Source organism: Pseudochaenichthys georgianus, chromosome 12, assembly GCF_902827115.2.
Source record: "Pseudochaenichthys georgianus chromosome 12, fPseGeo1.2, whole genome shotgun sequence".
NCBI classification, from domain to species: Eukaryota; Metazoa; Chordata; class Actinopteri; order Perciformes; family Channichthyidae; genus Pseudochaenichthys; species Pseudochaenichthys georgianus.
Window position 1 is genome coordinate 17,132,003 of NC_047514.1, and position 23,417 is coordinate 17,155,419.

A 23,417-nucleotide genomic window follows, 5' to 3' on the forward strand; every position below is an offset into this window, starting at 1 on the left:
ATTTCAATTCCAACTTTGGTCCTGAAGAATATGTTTCTCTGTTGTCCACGTTCATAAAGCATAAAACAACAGCATCAGAGCACGGTGCAGAGTCTCCAGATGAGTTTACAGTAGTCCGTGGTTCTTATTAAACATCCATGTTGTAGTCCGCTGTATAGAAAACTATAGGTTACTTACGTAACCCCAGTTCTCAGAGTAACATGTAGTGAGATGTCTCACTATGGGATGCGCCTCATCGCGGAGCAAACAGAAGCATCAATCTCATTACGCCAATCCTGATTGGCTGGTGATCTTGACGTCAGCGTCAGGGGAATCCACCCCCTATAAGTAGCTTGCGCTACGTCGCATGCGTCATTCAAAATAAGCACCTCTTCTCGCTTCACCATAGCAAGGAGGGCCGTCTGGTGAGACATCTCACTACATGTTACTCGGAGAACTAGGGTTACGTAAGTAACCTATAGTTCTCATTCATAACACTCCGTTCGATGTCTCACTATGGGATATTGTAGCTCCCGTAATGCCAGACGAGCTTATCTCGAAATTCACCAAACCAACCAGAACTTAACAGGTAGAGCTCTGACTCAAGAAGGTGCCCAGCACTGCTCGGGCCACACTAGGAGCAGAGACGTCTAGCCTGTAAAAGCGGACAAAAGTGAGCGGCGAGGACCAGCTCGCTGCTGCACAAATGTCTTGGATGGAAACACCCTTGAACAAAGCCCAGGATGTAGCCAGACCACGAGTCGAATGAGCACGCCGGCCCGAAGGTGCCTGCAAACCCTGATTCGTATCAATAGCAGCCAGGTACACTTTGATCGTAGAGAAAGCTCTGTTTATCAATCAAGTCCTGTAGAAATGATAAAATCACCCCGACAGGACATTGAAAAGAGATGTGTCCTTTTTTTTTTAAGGCACCACTCCTCAAACACCCTCCACTTACAGTCATAGAGAGACCTGGTGGAGGAAGCTCTCGCACTCTGAATAGTGTTTATCACCTTCTGAGGGAGTCCCACTGTATTCAGATTGTACCACTCACGGGCCAGGCCCATAGTGCCAAGCGCTCTGGGTGTGGGTGAAAGATCGCCCCCCCCGCCTGAGACAGTATGTCCCTGCGTAGTGGGAGCTGCCACGGCTGCCCGCACAGCAGCTGATATATCTCCGCTAGCCAGTACATTGCGGGCCAGTGCGGAGCTATCAGGATAAGTGTGTGGCGTTGTTCCCTCACTCTGGCCAGAGTTTGGGGTATCAGAGCCAGGGGTGGGAACGCGTACAGAAGGCCCGGAGGCCAAACGTGCGCGAGCGCGTCCACGCCTAATGGTGCGTTTAGATCGCGCATTGAAAAGAACAGCTGACATTGAGCATTTTCTTTTGATGCGAACAGATCTACCGCGGCTCTGCCGTAACGCACCCACAGCTGACTCACAATCCTTGGATGTAGAGTCTAGTCTGCGTATAGTGGTGCACATCTGGACAGTAGATCTGCCCCGAGATTCATCACTCCTGGTACGTGCGTCGCTCTCAGAGAGAGGAGACGTCCGTCGCTCCATAAGATCAGTTTGCGTGCCAGCATGTGTAACTGGAGAGAACGCAAACCCCCTTGGCGGTTTATATACGAGGACACGATGTCCTCTGAGAAAAGGCAGAAAGCGTTTTAGGGTGAGGAACACCGCTAAAAGCTCCAGGTAATTTATGTGCGCCTCACCGGGCGACCTTCGTAAATACCTCCCCAGCCTGTCAGACATGCGTCCGTGGTGACCACCTTCCGTGAAAGGACAGCACCCATAGGCACGCCCCGTACTAGAAAAGTCGGGTGCAGCCAGTGACACAGTGCCATTACGCATTTCACCGTAACCATTACTCTCCGCGCGCCATGACGCGCGGGGTTTAGTTTTAGAGCGGCTACCCAGCGCTGAAACTCCCTCATGTGTAAGCGTCCCAGTCGTACGACCAGGATGGCTGACGCCATGAGCCCCAGTAACCGCAGGCATGATCTGAAGAGAACATGTTTGCGCAGCTGGAAATGAGCGAGACAAGCTCTGAAAGCTTTCACTCTTTCCGCTGACAGGCGGGCTGTAAAGGGCACCGAGTTCAGGTGTAAACCCAGGAAGAGTACAGTCCGTGCTGGGCACAACATGCTCTTCTCTGTATTTATTATGAAACCCAGGTTGAGCAGGTGCTTTACGAGGACATTTGTCTGTGTAATAGCCTCCTGCTCCGACTGTGCGAGAAGCAGCCAGTCGTCTAGATAGATCGCCAGGCGAATACCCTGTTGTCTTAACGGGGCTATCGCAGCTTCCGTACATCGTACAAACACTCTTGGACTGAGAGACAGACCAAAGGGGAGTACTCTGTATTCGTAACAGATCCCCTGAAATGCGAACCTCAGATATTTCCTGTGTGGGTAATATACTGGGATGTGAAAATACGCATCTTTCAGGTCGACTGATGTAAACCAGTCGTTTTGTCGCACGAGACGCAGCAGAGATGTGTGAGTGAGCATTCTGAATTTGTATCTTTTTAGATATTTGTTCAGAGCCCTCAAATCTAGTATTGGCTGAATTCCGTTCCCTTCCCGTTTGAGAACGAGGAAATACTTGGAATAAAAGCCGCTCTGACTCTGCTCGGTGGGTACTATAGATATAGCCCTCTTTTCTAGAAGTGAGAGGATCTCTCTCTCCAGAATATGGGCTGACTCTCCCCGGGCTTGTGAATACAGAATGCCCGAGAAGCGAGGGGGGGTGACAGCGAATTGGAGTCTGTAGCCCCGTGTTACTGTCTTGAAAACCCAAGCAGATGTTGTGAGCATCTCCCACTGTATGCTCCTTAGAGCCAGCAGAGTCTCTATTTGTTGTGTTATGGGGCCCTCTAGTGTCTGAACACAGTGGTACCCCATTTCGACAATCCCCACCGACACTGCGCATGCGCATGACGGTGGTTGTCACCATAGACATATAAATATATATCTTTATATGTCTATGGTTGTCACTACCCAATCCGTCACCCTACCCGATCGGTACTGCGCATGTGCGAGATGGTCCGGAAGTCCGGACGGCAACCCAAGATGGACACTTGACACAGTGGCTTTTAGCAAAGCTCAAAAAGAAAAACCGAGAGAGATGAGTTATTGTTATTACAACGTGACTTCACTATTATTTAACAACTCTTTTTATTGGGTTCTTTTATTTGGGGTTAAGTACATTGTCAGAATAAGTGAGAAATAGATTTAACTTCTGTTAGACAGCTATCATACTGAATAAATATTTACTGTGAATGTATGCAAAAATGTATGGCATATGGCTGTCGAACAGAAGTTAAATTCATTCCTCACTTATTCTGACAATGGACTTAACCCCAAATAAAAGAACCCAATAAAAAGAGTTGTTAAATAATAGTGAAGTCACGTTGTAATAACAATAACTCATCTCTCTCGAGTTTTCTTTTTGAGCTTTGCTAAAAGCCACTGTGTCAAGTGTCCATCTGGTGTTGCCGTCCGGAGTTGTCCAATATGGCGGACCATCTCGCACATGCGCAGTACCGATCGGGTAGGGTGACGGATCGGGTAGTGACAGTGCCTTCACAAGCGCAGCCGGCACTGCGCATGCGCGTGACGGTGGTGCCTTCACAGACCCGTCTATTATCCGCCTTTTGAGAGAGGCCGTAGCTGCTCTCAGAAGGGGAACAGTTGACAGACTTTTTATTGTTTTTCTTTTTCTTTTCATTTTTTGAGCTGCGCCCTTAGCCTGGATGCGTCAGCGGAAAATGGTTTATGTGAGAAACAACAACAATATTGTGACATGTGTTTTTGCGGACTTGAGGATGGCGTTGAGGCATCTCTCGAAGCAGCGGGAACACATCTAGAGCTGGGGAACCGTGGACTTCCAGCTCTGTCACAGAGGGGAGAAGGGGGGGCTGTCAGGTACTTCGTCGAGAAAAAAGTGTTACCAACCTGTCTTTAATCCGGAGAAAAAAAAGACGGTGTCGGTCTTTTTTCTCAAAGAATATTAACTGGTGTGTTAATATTCTTTCAATCCTTTCCTCCTCCGTGAGAAAGAGAAAAGAAAAACGAAAGCAAGCTAGCGACAGGTGTGTTGCTAGCTTGAGAAAGTCAAAACCTTACCTTAATTCCCGAGGAAGAAACAGCGAGGTCGATTATAATACTAACTGGTGTGTTAGTATTAGCAGTCTTCTTGCGAAGCAGGAAGGGTAGCCGGCGAGCGCCCGTCGACCGAAATTTAGATTTGGGTTCAGTCTGTGGACTGTTAAGCTAGCCCGGCTACCATAGAGATGTGCTCTGAAGCGAGAAGAGGTGTTCGAATGACGCATGCGACGTAGCGCAAGCTACTTATAGGGGGTGGATTCCCTGACGCTGACGTCAAGATCACCAGCCAATCAGGATTGGCGTAATGAGATTGATGCTTCTGTTTGCTCCGCGATGAGGCGCATCCCATAGTGAGACATCGAATGGAGTGTTATGAATGAGAACTGTAGGCCCAATCCCAAACCACTCCCTCGACCCTACCCCTCCGTGATGGAGTGAACTCCGTCTGTAGCCACACTCGCAGCTCAACGAGGCTCCCTCCTGTCAGATGGAGGGAGTAAATTACAGCAGCAAGCTTTGGGACGGCCTCCCCTCTCTCCGGCAGAAACAGGAAATGCCGTAACTGTATGTAACAACGGTTTCAAATCAGCATCTCTTAGACCAAAAGTTTAAATGAATAACTCAAATAAAACTCCAAACATCTTTCATTGTGTTTCAAAACTCTTTTAGTTTTAAACCTGATGTTTATAAGCTTCTTAGTTTTTGCAACGGTCTGTAAATATACACAACTTTATAATAAAATGCACACATTTACCTTTTTCTAGACTAAACACAGGTACGATCCTAAGTTAAAAACATATGAGGTCATCATGAGGTTGTTAACATCGCAGTTTATCAGTGGATGTTTGCTGGAACTACTTGTAAACAGCGTGTTTCCTGACGGATACACACAGCTTGACTCCGGTCAGGTAGAGACCGGTCTCAAGTCAGCACCGCTGCAGACTCGCTATTTGAGGGCTTGATAGCCCACTCCCCCTCCACACTCGTTGCTTTGGAACAGCCCTCAATATGGCGGACCCTCCGCGTGAACGCGCAAACGGAGGGGTAGGGTGTAGGGATAGGGTGTAGGGGGCGGTTTGGGAATGGGCCGTAGTTTCCATAGTTTCCCCACAGCAGCAGACGCACATTCATGATGTCCGCTGGCGCATCATAAACACGTCGGATAGTGAAAGTGCATTCGGATTCTCTAAACTAAAGTACCGCAGTCTCTTCTCCTAAGTCCTTTTGAATTCTCCTATCCACTATCCCTTAACCCCGTGACGTTTCACTCAGAGGTCAAGGAATAGGAGATAGGGTTAGAATTAAGGAGCTGATTTTTGGATTATCGGAACGCAACCCGAGTCAGATTTTGGTTATTTTGGGGAGGTCGAGATAAATCCTATTGTTTGGTGGATGCACTCCAGAGCAGCAGCATGGAAGTCGGATCGTCACCAAAATAAATAAATAAGTGTTCCGAAAAAGGTTAATGACAAAATAAATACACATAACCTTCCTCAGGCAGTGTGTTTGTACCGGGGACAGGAGACCCTCCCCTTGATTAGAAACTGTAAGAAATTATCGGGGAATCATGACGACTTGATCTGAATTATGTTTTTGTATTTGGTGGTTTGTGTCCCAGCTGTCGATCAGCTGTGCGCAGCGTCTCCACTGCAGCCTGTGCATCTCAACCCCCCTCCCCGCAGCAACTCTATATCCACCAGTTAAAGGAAATACAACCAATGTGTTGTGTTATGTACAATTTACCACATATGGTGTTCTTAGCTTCCATACCTTCTGTGTTTTACGAGCGACTTATCAAGTCTTGGCAAACGGCATAAAACACGATTAAACATGATAGTAGCCTATATAAAACCATGCTCGTATCTATACAACCTATAGAAATGCAAAACGGCCTCAGTTTAGACGTAATTCTGTTCTCCTGCTTACCGCATCATTTATGAGAATACATTTCATAACATTAACACAACATATTCGAGGTAGTTTTAAATAACATATCCGTATTTATTTATTTCTCCAAGTTATGTTTATGTGTGCATTGAGGCGTTTGTTTAATCATTTTAAGATTGGCTTTAATCAATGTTTGAAAATGAATTCTTCATATATGATAAATGAGCGGTAACATTTTGTTTATGGTATTATTTCCACATATTTCTCTCCATTCTTCCTTCTGCCAACGGTGTCGCAGTTTCTCGTCTCTCCCGTTTTTGTGCTTAGTGCGTACGCATGGGTTAGAGTTTTCGTGGAGGACCGCACATTTTCCCGTCAAGTTAGTATTTTATAAATCGCAAACATTGCGTAGAAACTGGCGTACGCCATTTTTGAGCGTATATCCCTTTATAAAGGAGGCCCCTGCCAGTGGCGGCTGGTGGAAAATATTTTTGGTGGGGCTGTTGATAGAGTGAGTAAAACATTATTTTTGGGAGAAATGACCCCTTAAATTAGGACTTCTGGTGATGTAATGGCGCGTTTCCAGTGCAGCACGGAGCTCGCTTTAATGCTGCGTTCAGACCGGACGCGATGTGAATATTCGCTTCGCTCTAAACGCTCCTATCGCATCGCTCTAGTCGCTCGAGTTTCACCGCAGCTGTCAGCTGTGTTTACTCGCATCATTCAAACAAGACGCGCTGGCTCAGGAGCTACAACAACAACAACAACAACAACAACATGAACATATTTTACCGTGATTAAATTGTAATACACGTTTCTAAATGATGCCGACGTAACAACATACTGATACCGGTTAGTAAAAACCATGAATTAATGCTTTGACAAGTCTGCAGACAGACGGCAGGCGAAAAACCTTTTAGAATGCTTGTTCCCTGAATGGAGCTTGGCTAAGCTAACGCTATATATGCTCCGACCATCCACACTCACAACAACGGCCTACAGACATAAATAAACCAGCGACTGTATTCTCCATGACACAGACAGTCTGTGGTTTGTACTTGTTTAACTTTTGTCTAGTTTCTGAACAGATCGTATCTGTCCCCGGCTGTTTGAAGAGCAAGCATGTGAAACAAAAGATAGCATTTACCTGTTTGCATCCAGCTAGCCATGTGAGAAGCCTTGTTGATACGTTTTGTCTTTTTCACGAGCTTGCTGTGATATATAAAAATCGGGTTGGTCCGGTCCAAGGTCTTTAAGTATCAATTTATCTCCCAAACTTCTCCTTTCAAAAGGATTGGAGAGTAGCTCTTGGGCGGATCCGGCGACTCCACCTGCACACCATTCTCATCCAAATACTGCGTCACCTTGGTCACTCACGAGCAGTGTTGTGCTAGTTACTGAAAACCAGTAACTAGTTACCATTACTAGTTACTTCATTTCAAAAGTAACTCAGTTACTTTACTGATTACTTACACAAAAAAGTAATGCGTTACTGTGAAAAGTAACGTTTTAGTTACTTTAAAAAAAGGGCTCCCATTATATTAATGCCCTTATAGCCTTCATTTCAGTACTGTTATTGCATTGGAGAATAATACAATCTGTTGATCAACTTGACATGCATTATATGCAATCTGGATAGCATCGATATTAGCTGGCTTTACATTTTTGTATATTCTTTCTCCAAGTAGTTGGAAAAAGTTTTCCGTCCCATATGCCGTGTGCCGCCCGGACATGCTATCATGCTAACTAGCTCCCTGAAAGCGGGTGACTCCACTGTAGCAATAGCCTGCATGTGTTCTACAACATACCGTGCAATGGCTTTATCGACTTTCCCATGGCTAGCAGTCCCTTGGTTAAAATCCAGCCGCTGTTGCTTAGGTGCAGGTGGAGTGGCGTCGGCTGAGTCTCTGTGGTCTTAGCTCCTAGCTTCGTCCCAGCATGTTGTTTTTGCAGATGTTTGAAGATATTTGAACGACTGGTTTGGGCAGTAGATAGGCTCTTTGACCCGCCAGGACACAACTTACATTTAACTAAAACGTTCTTTTCTTTGTGCTCGACAAAAGTGAAATAGTGAGAATATCTCCAGGTGGAGAAACTAGACTTGAGCTCCGCCGCCGCCATGACAGTCTTGTTAGTAAACAACACAAACACGCCCACAGCCCGTCTCCGCATGTGACACAGGAAGTATCTAAGTACATTTACTCAAGTACTGTACTTAAGTACAGTTCTCATCTCTGTTCGCCTGGCTGTTGACTATATAAAAAAACTAACGCAGTAACGGAGTAACGCACCATGTAGTAACGGTAACTGAGTTACTGAATTTAAAAAGTAATGCGTTAGAGTACTAGTTACTGCCAAAAATAACGGCGTTACAGTAACGCGTTACTTGTAACGCGTTAGTCCCAACACTGCTCACGAGTCTAAAAAACAACTCCTCACGTCAACGCACGTAAGCAACATGGGCGCCAACGTGAGCGCCCACGTGACCAAAATATTTGACGGCGCTGATTGGCTGAAATTATGTTTTGGCGGCACAGTTTACTATTGAGACTTTTGCAACCTGCTGGTTGCTGCTGTTTCGCTCGGGGGCTCTGCCCCGTAATGATAAACTAATGCCATGGGCAAGGCCAGGCAGGAAACAGGTGACTTATCAGTAACTTTAGACATCGTAACACAATTTTAAACGAGATTGTATTGTAGATTAGATTGTATAGGATTTACAATTTGATAAGGAATATATAATCAATACATTTTAATGTGGAAGGGGAAATAAATACTAAACACCAGTAAACTTCTCCTGCAGTATAACTTTCTGATTGAAATCTTCTGCCTCCTTTCAGTCGGTGGAGAACTGCGTGTGCATCCTGCGAAACCTGTCCTATCATGTTCACAAAGAGATACCTGGAGCCGAGCGTCTGCAGGAGCCCCACGGCAATCATCTGATGAGATCAGTGGGACACCAGAAGAAGAAGAATGAGCCTGACTGTTTTGGAGGGAAAAAACCCAAAGGTTATAAAGACTGTCATACATGATGAAATCACATTAATCATTTCTGGTTGCGTCTTTTTAGTTTAGGTTGCTCTGATTGAAAACATTCTTTACTTTTATTTCAAGCTTGCGGTCAGTGTATGAGTAACACCCATGTGTGGGGACATCTACTGATTAATGGTGTCCTCGAGATAAGATAACAATTAATACCCCACATTAAGATTATTATGCTCTATTTGAGTCTGATAAGGGCTTAATATAGCAGTTGCAGTGCAGATTACTCAAACAGATGCACTGATATCCCAGATTGTACAAGCGCAGAAATACTTTCAAAAGGTTTTGTAGTTATATTGTTTAATTCTTTGTTTTCCCCCTCCTTCTTCTCCTTCCATAACAGTATACCTAAACATCTTTGTTTGAAAAAGAATATTTACCTTCTTTTTTATACTAGTGTCCCTGTAAGTCAACAATTTCTCTGTTTGAAATGTTTACTTTCAATGTGTTTTTGCTCCAAGCATCAGTTTAACCTTTCGTGCCCTTTTTTATGCCAAGGAGAGTGTGAATATTTCATATCCCTGCGCATGCAGGAGCTGGTGATATATTTGCCCTGCAGGAGGATTGCCAGGCTCCAAAATTGAAAAAGCCTGTTTATACTTTGTTACATCAGTTATTTGATTTTTACATGCAACCAATATAAGAAGCAAGAAGGTTATAAAACTGTTAAAACTCTTTGGAAGTGATGCATAACCCATGTAAGTAACCATTTGAGTTATAGTAATAGGCTGCAGCAGTGTGTGCTGCAGGACATAGTTTAATGGAGAAACAATAGTGATTGAGTTAATGTGATTTTAAGTTTTACGGCTTTTCCTCACTGCTAACCTTTCAGCTAATTGCAAAAATGGTCAAATGCCTCTCTGATCAACCTGATACTGTCAGGTCCCTCAGTGTCTCACCGCATATTGGAGCTCCTTTATCTGCTGCTATCTAATCTTTGACATTGTTCTTCTTTTCCCTTCAATCCTGATCCATCAGAGGAATGGTTCAATCAAGGTCAGTGTGCTAGTTACTGCTCTACATTTTCATGGCATTTATATTGTGATTATGTGTCTGTATAATGATATCATGTAAACCAGTGTTATATTGTGTGCATGTCTGTGATGTACAGGTTGGAAAAATGGATTAATGGACAGAAAGTACGGTACATTGGATTTACCAAAACGTACAGAACAAATGAAAGGTATATACTTGTGTATGTAACTTCACATAAAACCTCACATTCGCGTTATGGCATGACTCACACAGTGACTTTTGGGAATAAGTAAGCTATACATTAGGCTTATTACCAATAGATTAAAGGTAGATGCATTATGCAGATCTTCCATCGTATATCATCGTCCCATAGCACTATAATCAAGCATCAGCACCTGCTTTCTGTGTTACGCTATTTGCTTTATATGCTGGACGCTGGCATGGCCTGAAAAATAATTCATTAAAATGCAAAGCCACACTCCAGCACCTGCAACACTTGAGGAGAGTTTCATTACTAAAACAGAATGACCCACCGACTGAAAGACATTTTTATCTGGCAACATCTAGAGGGGGAACATTTCCTCTGGCAGGCACAGGAATTTGCTCAAGATACTGCGGGACATCTTTATTTGCTGCTGCTAAATTATCTTTATCTTTTGTTTAGCCAACCCGTTTATGATTGCATTCTGTGTATAGAAATTATTGGGAATATATTTTTACAATAGTACTGTAGTGCTGAATACTGCATGCGGATCTGACTGCTGTTTGAACAGAGATCAAAGCTGAGCTCATGTCTCCCACACTCCAGCCAGTGAATGCAAATCAGTATGATAAGCATGTTACGCTCCAGGGTCAGCGCTATACTACTTGTCAGACATCCAGCATCCACAACTGGCTCAGAACAAAGGAAAAAACCCTCTGCAGGAGTAGTAATGTTCTTACCTAGAGTTTCATTAACACGTTTCATATTGGCTTGCTTACCTATTGACCTAAACTAAGCTAGATAGAGGGAATTGTCGAACAATGTGGATGAAAACACGTCGTCCCTGATTCTGTTCTTTTCTCTTTAAAGGACTGGAGCTGCTGTATCAGCCTGAGGTGGTGAGGCTCTACCTCTCTCTTCTTACCTGCAGTCACAACCACAACACCCTGGAGGCAGCCGGGGGGGCCCTGCAGAACCTCGCTGCGGGACAATGGGCTGTGAGTAGATGGAAAAGTTAACCGTTATCCGTGGCATTCCTTACACAGAAGTTGTTGCATTTATCCCAAAAATAAAAATGGTCACTTTATAGCTTGACAATGGAGCATTAACACTTAAATCAATGTAGATAAGAAGTGACATGTTGTTTGCCCAGAGTGTATTCAAGTAAGATTGCCGTGGATGCTTTAATAGTGTCCTGTATAGATATAGGAGCAGATCTAATTTGTCTCTGGATCAAATCCTCACATTATATCTCTCTGCTTTTCTCACGAGCTTTACCTTAAAAACCTGTCTGAAATTGAGCTGATCAGAATTTGGCCACTTTATGATGTCATAACGATTGTTTGGCTTGTGTAACCATTAGCCAATCACCAACCAAGGTAACACCCCCCCCACCTTATCACCTGAATCTCCTCTAGAGCACCATTGTGTTCTTTTTAACCAAATATCTCTCAGAGGGGCGTGGGGAGGGGCTCCTTATTTTCATCTAAAGTAACAGACACAGAATCAGCACTTTTGAAACAGGGCTGAAACAGAGGGTATGGGATGCTACAATGCATGATCTGTTTGGTGTTTGGAGCCAAACACTTCAGAGACATGTTTTGTATCTATCTGAGACCTACAATATATTGATGAAAAACAGTATAATAGGGGACCTTTAAGGGTGAATTCTCCTTTTATGTCAGTCTGCAATGTACAGGTTCAGACTAGACACTTTCTTGGCTGGTTGGGCTTTGTGTCTGAGGCTGTACCAGTGTTCGAGTGTTCAGAAGGAGGGAAGTGCAGGATAGATCATCTAAATCCAACTAGACTTTCTATATTGACTTTTTCGTCAGCCTGTATGTTCAAAAACTGCTTTTACTGCGACAGTATGTAACCTAAGTGGATCCATAGGCCTGTCAAATAATGTGCTTTGGCAAGATATACTGTGCAATAAATGTCACTTAAATTCAACCTATAGGCCTCGCTCAGATTAAAGGAGTTGTAAAAATCAGTATGTTTTTTGATTAAATTGCATCAAACAATTCAGAGGGTGGAACTCATTTCTTACTGATGGTACTTTTACAGTTGAGTTTAAATGGTTTGGTGAAAGTGGAGAAATAAGTGGGTAGTTAAGATGTTTTACTTTTTCTTAAACTTTACTCAGCTTTATTTTGTATTAATTATTATTATTATTATTTTTTTTTTTTATGAAGAACAGGCACAATCATACAGGTTCACAATTGAGACAATGATTTTCATCCACTTTCAATTTCTTAGAACAAACCATCGCCACCCCCCAACCACCCACCCATCTCCTCCCCTCCCATCCCACCTTGAAAAGTTTAATGAAAAAAATAAAACATATTGATTCCACGTTCAGATATAAAAAAACAGTGACAACAAATTCTGCGATGAGCTAACAGAGATGTAAACGCCACCACATCACCTTGTTTGTATTTGCTCTTTTAGTGGTCCAGCTTCATCCGGGCCACAGTGAGGAAAGAGAAGGGGCTTCCTATCCTGGTGGAGCTGCTGCGCTCTGATGCCGACAAAGTGGTGCGGGCGGTGGCTATCGCTCTCCGTAACCTGGCGTTGGACCGAAGGAACAAAGACCTCATAGGTACAGGCTTGTTACTCTCATCTTCATGCACACACCTCGACACATGCACACTGACTTCACTTCGTTGTGTTTCTGTCGTTACAGGGAGCTATGCTTTGAGGGACCTTGTGGGGAATCTTCCTTGTGGGCAGCAGCACCCGGCCAAGAACCTTGATGGAGATACGGTGGTGTCTATTTTGAACACCATCCACGAGATCATCACAGATAGCCCAGAGAACGCCCGAGCGCTCATACAGGGTCATGCAGTGCAGAAACTGGTGGCCATCAACAAGTCAAGGTACTCAAATAAATAGTTAACTTTTCACATATATTTCTAAATACGTACTGCTTCTTCCCAAATTAAGATAAGATAAAGATAAGATATACTTTATTTATCCCAAATTGGATTTCTGGAGTTATCCCAAATTGGATTTCGTTACAGCCAGTAGTGTAGGTATTTATATTGTAGGCCCAACATTGTTTATGTAACTTATGTGCCGGTGTGTCCATGGTTATCATTTGTCCCGCGTCCCACAAATTGAAACTATGTCCCGCATTTGAGTGACAGTCGCTCAGAAAGTTCGGTTCGCTGACGTCCGGCACTGCCCTTTCTTATTATATTTTTAAACGGCATCATGTAAGTTGCGCTGACAGGCGACAGATGTCCACAGTGCACCTCCCCTTTGACAGTTCAGTTCACGAGCGTCGACATTGCATCCACCCAGTAAAAAAATCCCCACGACACGAAATTAAAAAGAGTAGAAAATAAACAATTATAAAATATGAACATCTCAAAATATAAAATAAAACAGATCTAAAAAGTAAAAAATATACAAGTTGACCGTGAAGATACAAATCTGTAAAAGCTGACAAATAAAACACTATTGAAAGGCCAATTTACTGCTAACACACTATAAAGTAGGACATTATTTACAGACAATCAAAAAGTTGAACTTACAACTGTCAGGCTGTTATTTGTTATTCAAAGTAAACCTCTCAGATATTCTATTTTTGAAATAATAGATGGGAACATATATAGAAACTGTGTTTGGTATTATATTATTCGTTGCTGCAACTGCTAAATATCTGTTTATACTTCAGACACAGCCTCATTAACTCGTGATATTATAAGCACCATATCCCAGGGCAATCAGGAATAGATTTTATTCATGGAGACAGTATTGTCTTAGAGCTGTCCTCTGCTGTTTAACACGTTGTCAAGGTGCTCAACTGAATAGTTAACGTCATACGATTTACACATATTTAATATGTAAAGCTTTCCAAACTGAACTACACAATTAAAATCAAGGTTGATCAAATAATAATAATGATACATCTTTCTAAACTGACAGGCTGTAATTTAAAATCCAAATTATATTGATCAGATATGATCCTTTTTTTCAATATAAGATGGAAAATAATAGTGTTTGCATTATAGTATTCATTGCTGCAACTGCTTAATATCTGTTTATACTTCAGACACAGCCTCATTAACTTGTGATATTATAAGCACCATATCCCAGGGCAATCAGGAATAGATTTTATTCATGCGGACAGTATTGTCTTAGAGCTGTCCTCTGCTGTTTAACACGTTGTCTTATTACTTGTTGTCAGCCAATCAGCACGGGAGACCAAGGCTGCCTCCCATGTGCTCCAGACAATATGGGCCTACAAGGACCTGCGAAGCGTCCTGATCAAGGCCGGCTGGAACAAGACCCACTTTAAGGTATTTGTTACAAGTATTTGGATTTGGCAGGACAAACCACTTTACACCTGCCAGTAGTAATGTGAGTCGAGAAATACAAACATGGATGAGTAAAAAATAAACAAGATACATTCAGGTAATAAATCAGTGTTTTGTCGGGGTGGGGACATTTGGGCTTAATCTGAACCCAGAAAATATTTTGCACAGTCGGCTGTTTGCCACTGAGGACACAGGACACCCTTTATGTGAGTTGTAAAACAGATCATTACATTTCAGCTTACGGTACGTCCACACAGCAGCATTGTCTCCTGAAAAAGTAAAGTTGTGTGACTGTCCAACACAGCACAATTCATTCTAATTGGTACCATTTTAATACCCCTCTAAAACATTATAACAGGAGGGCATAACATGCTGGTAGTCATCCAGTAACATAATCGTTTTTTATCTTTCAAAGCCAACAGTTACCGGGGTGACAAAAAAATCCAAGAGTGGAAAGCAAGGCGCCGATGACATCACCTTGCCTCTCATGGACAAAAACCAAGGTCAGCAAATCATTGCATGCATTCAAACTATTATTAAACCATCATCTGTATGAGAAAAGTGACCTCTAGCTCGGGGAATAAAAGCGGCTTTTAAACATATTGTGGCTCTTGTCATGTCAGGGACAAAGAAATGGGGGGTTTTCAGTACCACACCATATTCTTCTGAATCATAGCCTTAAACCAATGATGTGCTGCCAGGGTTATCAGTGCAGAGACTCAGCTTATTAGCCTGAACATGCCCCCCCACAGGCAGAGCAGGCGCATGCCTCAGCAGTGACATTTCATTTCAACGTTGTTCCAAAAGGGCACCCGCTTTCTCACGTCAAGAGCGACCTCTAGCTTCCAAGCAAGCTTTTAATGAATTATTTCATTACAAGTGCCTGTTTCTCTCAGTCATCTAGTAATCGTTTCTGAGGCTTTGCTGCTTTTTAATGACTGGCCTGTTGTGAAAATAAATGTTAGTGTAGGGTTTATAGGCTTCTGCAGACACCAGTACAAGAAATAGCATATTATATGTATTTAGCATCGAGTAAAATGGTCAGTAAATGCCACATTTGCCATATTGTCTTCCGCTAATGTGATTATAATTTCCTTTGCAGATGTATACTCCAGTTTAGAGCCAAACGATAGAGTTGGAGATGCTAAAGGTCCTGTTGTGGAAAGAGACAACCTCCAGGTATGTTCTATTAAAATCAGTTTTAGAGGATTATTGCCTTGTGATTTTAATGGGCAGTCTTTTCAATGTTGCTGATTCAAATTGACTAACACCGTCTGTTTGCATATTTCTTTACCTAGGCGCTGAGTGAGAGAAAACACTTCATCAGAGCTGGCAGGCCTGCAGTGGGCCTCATGGATAACAAACCTCCACCGCTGGACTCCTGGGTGTAAACACCACAACACGGCCAGATACATCCTGTAGAGACACTCTCCATTGGTGAAATACAGATTTGTGCTATTTGCTCATTCTTGTACAGACAATTCAAATAATTTCCTTAGTTTACAGGAAATAACGTGCCAAACATTTACATGTATATATTATGGAGGTTATTTGGAAAAACATTTAATAGATTTTGACCTTTAGCATAATATAGCCTATTGTATTTCTGAAAAACTCATGAAGGATTATGTATGACATGAAATAGCCTGAATATGCAAACTGTGGTGAATCATGACTCCAAAGATGATATGACATGTACAATTTGAATTGTATTGCTACACAAAAAGGAAATAATTTATAAAACGTCTAGTTTGTCAAGTTTAAGGCCTAAATTAGCATTGGTTGTTGTCCATCCCCATGGGTTATGGGCTGAAAAATATTCTGATATAAAATTATTTAAATATAATTTGGTCAGTGTTTTAGATAATTACTATTAGGGCCACCGTCGGCCTCGTCTTCAAAAACATCCAAATGATTTTAAATTCAGTTCATTCTTGACAAAGCTGCCATAGACTCAACTATGCTGTTATTATCGAAGCCTCTCTATTCCATTTGTTTCATGATAGGCAAAAGGGAATTGTAAATGTGTAACAAAAGACTGTTAATATTCTAAATGAAGGTATTTATATTGTAATATTTATTGTAATACCCATGTTATTAATTAAAGGTTATCGATGTGCATTAGCTAATCCCGGTAAGTGATCCTACATTCTATACAACTCTGCTTTGCAGTGGTCCTTTTTGCATCGCTATATTGAATGAAAAATTAAAATAAATGATGTGCATAATTTCACATTTTTTTTGAAGTCTTTTTTTGTTTTGCAGAGTGGATTTTATGCCCTCTTCCATTTTATCAGTGGATACCAAACAGCACCCCCCGGCTGGTTTAACAACCCTGTATTTATTTATTTATTGGTTTAAATTAATAGATAAAGTCTCCTATTCATTTTCTTTATAGGCAGTCAATTGTGACTATTGCATTTTCAAATTTCTCTACGTTGTGGTCAAACTTAAAAACCTACACATTCGTTGTATAAAGAACATTTGTACACAGCCAGGGCTTATTCTTTGCTAGCAGTCACACTATGTGCTGGTACAACATAATAAACACCAAACTCTAACACAGCTAAACAACAATTGCAAACACAACTACAAATGTGTGTCATATTTGGTTGAATGCCAGTTGGCAGAATTTGACAGCTGTAGATGATTTCTGGCACTCATAAAAATGATATGCAAGTTTTCAAACCACTTACCTTCCCAAAGAGATCCAAAGAGGAGAAATCTGTGCCAAAATGGAGGTGCATTGGCCAAAAAACACTCACTAATGAATTTAATTATTCCAGGGGAACAGTCTGGAAAACACGCTCAACTCCCAGCAGTTACATTTTGAAACAAACAGCAATATGTTGGATGTTCTTTATACATGCTGTATTTTGGTCTGCAACCTACTGCAATACCGGACTACCTGGTTAAATATAGATTAAAACATGACCTACTCTACAGCATCCATTGCAATACTGTTCAGATTGCTTTGTCTACTCCTAGTAATGTCCAGTTCTTTGCAAAACTCACAACATTTCAATATATTAGCATACATTCAGTATGCAGAATACCTTATAACAAACTTATCAGAGATGACAAAAATGTACCGTACAATATATGGTTTGAATATGTATTATGCTTTTTACGCCCTATACATAATGCATTTATTGATTAAGCAGTGACTCAGCAAAGGAGTATCACAAAAACACTTCCAAAGAATACCAATGCTACATTTGTCTTTGTATTCTCATTTCCTCTCATTTGTGGCATATTTAAAACCAAATAAATAACATGTTTTTTCCTTGAATAAACATTATAATAATACATTTCCTACCTCATGTACACCCAGACAAGCTGTCAAGACATTTATATAACCTCATATCGGCAGTCGCTGTGAGGACTGATAACAAACTTTGATCTTGGTTGCACAATGCCACTGAGTGCGCTGAAATGTGTTGACATTAGTCATGTTTCATTCGGCAGGCTGCAGCAGTAACGTGTTGGCATCTAGATACTCATGTACTGTGTTCAAATATCTATAGCTTCATGTCAAGGCATGATGTGTATGTCTCATATACGTGTTTTCAGTTCTCAATCATCTAAAATGACATATTACAGTCTACACTGGCCTCTTGTGGAGATTGCATAGCATAAATGAACACATATTGTTAATTGGTAATTGATTGCAGGCATTCGAATGAAAAGTAGAACCACCAACATCGTTTGAAAACTTAAAAACGTTGTTATCTCCAAACCCATTATGTTCTTTATTTGTTTTTATAACGGTTAAACATTTTAAATGTCAGCATTGTGCAACATAAATCACTACATACATGAACATATAATGCTGATCTAAAGTCACTTTAAGGCAAGTTTTGTCAGTGGTTAATTAGGAAAAAAATGCATGCATCAAGATATCAGTGGAAATGGATGATAAGGTCCTGGCGGGTGGAGAGGGAGGTGGGCAGAGCAAGGCCAAACATCTCCAAACATGTCAGCACAGCACATTGGACAGCACAGCCCTGCCCTCAGAACCAAACCTCAAGATCAACAAGGGCAAACCTGTTTTGTCTTTGCACCCAACAGCAACCTGTTGTCATTTACCAAAGGACAGTCTTTCCCAGTTGCAGGTATCCTTTCCAAAGGATCCCTCCCGTCTTCTCATCTGATACTCAATCTCTGGATTTTAAACCTTTACTCCACTCTACCATGGCTGTTTCAGTCCTCTCCAACTTTGGATTTACCCGCTCTTCGAATGTCTTTCTCCTGATGTTGACTGGTTTGAGCATGAGCAGTCCTATCAGGTCCCCTGAGAACAGTCACAGGGTATCAGTCAGGATGGGTGATAATCCGCTACTTGATGCTCAGGTCTTTCTGAGTCAGTTTCTCTCCACGATGAACCTGACCGAGCTGAGGTCCCAGCCCAGGCCTCTGCCTGCCCGCAGGGAGCCCCCAGAGTACATGCTGGAGCTGTACGACCGCTTTGTCAACGACCGCACGGCTGTTCCATCAGCCAACGTCGTGCGCAGTTTCAAGAATGAAGGTACAAACTTCTTTGTGTTTAACAAACTTTTTGAGCATTGCCCCTCGTTTCTGTTATGTGATTGTGATGTGCTATATGTGACAGGTACTGTATATAGTAACATGTGTTGTTTATTGTTCTCTTTTATCCTCACACCGGTATCTACTTGTCTTTCCTCCTTTTTATTTTATTTTATATATTTTCTTATAACTAATGCTGTTGATATATTGTAATTTTAAGGGTGTCTATTACCATCTGGCCGGGGACAACAGCTGGAAATTAGCCATGTCTGCTAAAGCTGCACCATTTACTGTTTTTGTGACAGTTCATCGATGGGGACTGTCCACGACACTATAAATAAATAAACTAAACTAAACTAAATTTATATTCCGTATTGCACAAAAATAAATAAGTAATTTATTTATTTATTATTGGTTTTCTCTGACATTCTTAAGATTTAAGGATATAAAAATGTTGATTGGTTTGATCATAATACATAAATCTAGAAGTGTTTATTGTTTTAATTGCCTTGAAAATTAATATGATTTACAAAAAAACAAAACGTGAATTTTGTGTGTTTACGTTTGACTATATAACAGTTTAACATGAGTTTTGACATCAAAAACATACAAAATGCATTGATTAACACTTTTTTTGATATCTTGATTTCAGATTCCTCCCCCTACAGCATAACAACAAGGGGTGTACAGATACATCCACTGCTGTTCAACATCTCCATGCACCACCATGAGCACATAACCATAGCTGAGCTTCGCCTTTTCACCCTGTTCCAGAAGGCCCAAAGACCAAATGCCGGCATTGACTGCAAGGTGACCATTTACAAAATACATGAGGGCGTTGTTTGGACTAAAGAGGTGGGGAAAGAAGGGAGAAGGAGGGATAAAGAAGAGGTGGTGGTGACAAAGCATTTTCGTGCCAAAGATAAGAGCTGGGTGTCGTTTGACCTGACTCATGCAGTCTGGCGGAAGTCGGTGGGGTTTGCTACCCACAGTCTGAAGGTACATATTGCATGTCTTGGGTCAGAAGAGGAAGGGGTCACTCAAGAGGTCACGGAGCAGGACGAGAGATTGGTTGGGGTTGATATCGACAGGAGTTTGGAGGGGAAACACAATGCCGTGATGATTGTATTTTCAGATGATCAAATCGGAGATCGCAAGCAGGATAAACAAGAGCTCAACCAGATGATCGAACATGAGAATGACCTTCCTGATAATGTAGGCCGAAGCCAACCAGCTTTCTGGGGGAACCACAATGCCGGCCACGCTATTCAGGACGAGCTGGACAAACAGTCTCTCATGCAACTGCAGTCCAACCTTATCTATGACACACCTCCCCGAATCCGTCGCAATGTTAAGAGCGAGCCATGCAAGAGGACCCCACTCTTTGTGGATTTGAAAGACATTGGCTGGGACACGTGGATCATCCGGCCTGCGGGTTATGAGGCGTATGAGTGCAACGGCGTGTGCAACCCCCCTATGACCTCCGAGGTCTCGCCTACCAAACATGCCATAGTGCAGACACTGCTGAGTGTTAAGAGTCCGGAGAGGGCATCGCGTGCCTGCTGTGTACCCACTAGGTTGGAGCCAATTTCACTCCTTTATCAGGATAACGGAGTGGTCACTTTTACCCACAAGTATGAGGGGATGGTGGTGGCAGAGTGTGGCTGTAGATAGTCTTGGAAACATTTACACAGAGAGAGAGAGAGAGAGAGACTGCACCAATGTTTCAACCATCATCTCAGAAACACATCTATTCATCTATTTATATTCCTTATCATGTGCTTGTTTCCACAGTATTTAAGATCTCTACAGTGGTGTGCAAAAGCAGAACTCTAGACATAAAGTTGTATATTAGGGACGGACACATGCTGTGCTAAATGATGTACATTTGTAATTGTATAAAGGTTATTATTATATTAATGTAGAATATAAAGCTTTTGTCATGATTTAATATATTATTTGCTGTTTTATGTATTTTAGAATGCTTTTGGATGATACCACATTACAGTGTAAATCACAGGCCATATTCCTGCAAATACTACTGTAGGTTATCGGCCCCATCTGACACTGCAAGAGAAAAGAAAGAAGGTTCTGAGAGTGGATGCCTGAATATTCCGATAAATCCTGTTTGGAAACTCCATGTCATTAATGGCGAGCTAGTCAAAAGGTTCAATACTACAGCACTGTTATCAGTTGCAATAACAACCTTCTGAATTGTTTCAAAGTATGTGTGTGGGATCCAAGATCAAAAGAATGTTTCAAGGTACTGAATCTGACAAAAGTGAAGTTCGCGCCCCGGGTTATTACAGTGCTTGAAAAGAAAATACTTCTACACGCCATCTTATTGCAATATGTAAATGCAGTATCTTATTATCTGACATCTATCACAAACCTTTCTTTATAATATCTACATTTCGTTCTGGCAGGAAATACATCTAATGCAGTAGTTGCTCCAGCATATTCAGTTTCAGAATAATTGAAAAATCTACAATTCAGGATAGCCCCCGGATAACAATGATTTGCACTACTTATAGGATGCTGTATGTTTTTGTTTTTGTATGAAAAGTCTCTTAAAATCATTGCATTGAATCATAGGGTTGGCTATATGCTCATTAAGAAGATGGACTATGGTACGTTGTAGCTGCTGAAATTATTTAAAGTATGTGACATCTTTCCCTTTATTTGCTTGCCATTATATCTAGCTTTTGACCAGGAGATGACTTTCAGTGTCTTGGATTTCTTCTGGGATTCCTGTCTGAAAAATGAACAATTTCTCTTACCTAACATTGCTATAAACTGCTGTGAAATCTTTCCTCACACCGCAGCCATTCATATTCTGCTTTTGGTTATCACACCGATATTATTGTTATCATAATAAAATTCTCATTAAGCAAGTTTTGATCTCTTGTACACCCTGTTTCATTGTCATGTAATCACAGCAGTGTCTACGTAACAACCTTAATCCCCATAACTCTAGCGCCACATGCCTGGCGGGCCTCTCGCTGCCCGCTTCATGCCACAGTGATAAGGAGGTGTCAGAGCCTGGAGTCTTGTAGACCGTCACTCAGGATGAGACGCCACTCCAAGTGGCAGCATTTGTGAGAAGGTGGTGTCAGATTCCTGGTCTTCAACGCCAACATGTTCTATTGACAATCCTGCCATCAGGTTGCTCAGTGCCCTCTGAACCCCCCACTTCCTCTTTCTGACACGGGCATGCTGACTCCCTTATCGAGCCCCAGCAACAGTACAAATGGAAATAAATACATGTCACATCATCACCTTGCTTCTGCTGTTAACAGTCGGAAGCAGATAACATTGACGGAATAACACTGTTGAACTTTCTGACTTAATAGGATCCTCACTCAGCTCACAGATTTACATCGGCCAAGTTTGCAGGGCAGAGATATCGACTGACAGTGACAGATAATACATTTATTTCACAGTGTGGAACTTATTTGAAACCAGAAAAAGTAGAAACCGAATAATTATTCCTTAAAAAATCCAATATTCCAACTTCTCTGTTCACTATGGCCTGTTTTTTTTGTTGGTTAGGGACCATACAAAAAGGATTTGGGTGAGGGGAAGATGCCGAATCTTACATTTAATGTTCTTTTTTAGCCAAGACCCTTGAGGACTATTCCCCATACACTTTGCGTTCATCATATTCTGTGTTCTGTTGTGATGGCTTCATTTTATTGAAACACCCATCTGCATTGTTTAAACATTAACAGGCATCAATATCAATAAAAAGAAGAAGAATGTTACATTACTCCACCTCCAGAATAATGTTTAATTAAGCTTTACAAATATATCATTCTGTTTATTTAGTTTACTATACAAACAATAAATGGGTTTGTTTTTATGAAACGCATTATTTGTGTTGTTCATTGGTCAACACCGTTCGCACCTAAATATCTGCATTTTTAACCATGTTAAAAACCATATCTGTATACTTATTCTATATTATATTTTTACAGCTGATACATTATAAATAGAAGCTGCTTTTCTATAATCCTTCTCTTTGCCTATCTCTACATAGTCTGGAAAACAACTTGTCATCAGGTTTATTTGGCAGCTTTTGGACATCAATCTTATGCAACAAAGCTGTTGGTTCATGGGAGGGTAACTTTGAATCATAAACACTTGGTAAATCTCATTGGGATATATGGAAAGAGAGATAACCAGAAAGGGAGAATTGGACAGTAGAATGGTTTTATTACTGTGATGTCACACTCTATTCTAATAGACTTGAAAGTACAGTAAAACCATCACAACACTTAAGTTACACCTTAAAGATGTTTTGAGAACATCATCTAAAGATTTATTCTTGTATACATTGGACATGCATTCATTAATACATGGA

At 41.6% G+C, this 23,417-nt stretch overlaps 2 protein-coding genes across 2 annotated transcripts in view; both read left to right on the top strand.

Annotated features, from left to right (window-relative positions):
* Positions 1 to 16,706, top strand: part of arvcfa (ARVCF delta catenin family member a) — a 31,556-nt gene extending 14,850 nt beyond the window's left edge. Inside the window, exons 7-16 of the mRNA XM_034096490.1 lie at positions 8,824 to 8,992; positions 10,004 to 10,021; positions 10,137 to 10,208; positions 11,073 to 11,200; positions 12,654 to 12,804; positions 12,889 to 13,081; positions 14,398 to 14,509; positions 14,943 to 15,030; positions 15,630 to 15,706; positions 15,826 to 16,706. Of these exons, the coding sequence (XP_033952381.1) occupies positions 8,824 to 8,992; positions 10,004 to 10,021; positions 10,137 to 10,208; positions 11,073 to 11,200; positions 12,654 to 12,804; positions 12,889 to 13,081; positions 14,398 to 14,509; positions 14,943 to 15,030; positions 15,630 to 15,706; positions 15,826 to 15,918 (1,101 nt within the window). The 3' untranslated portion in view covers positions 15,919 to 16,706. The remainder of the gene's footprint in view (positions 1 to 8,823; positions 8,993 to 10,003; positions 10,022 to 10,136; positions 10,209 to 11,072; positions 11,201 to 12,653; positions 12,805 to 12,888; positions 13,082 to 14,397; positions 14,510 to 14,942; positions 15,031 to 15,629; positions 15,707 to 15,825) is intronic.
* A 1,778-nt stretch (positions 16,707 to 18,484) lies between these two features.
* LOC117456563 (bone morphogenetic protein 10-like) lies at positions 18,485 to 21,955 on the top strand. Its single transcript, XM_034096491.2, has 2 exons — positions 18,485 to 19,055; positions 19,707 to 21,955. Exons 1-2 carry the CDS (start codon positions 18,722 to 18,724, stop codon positions 20,726 to 20,728), a joined length of 1,356 nt encoding a protein of 451 aa, XP_033952382.1. The 5' UTR covers positions 18,485 to 18,721; the 3' UTR covers positions 20,729 to 21,955.
* Positions 21,956 to 23,417: the final 1,462 nt, after the last annotated feature.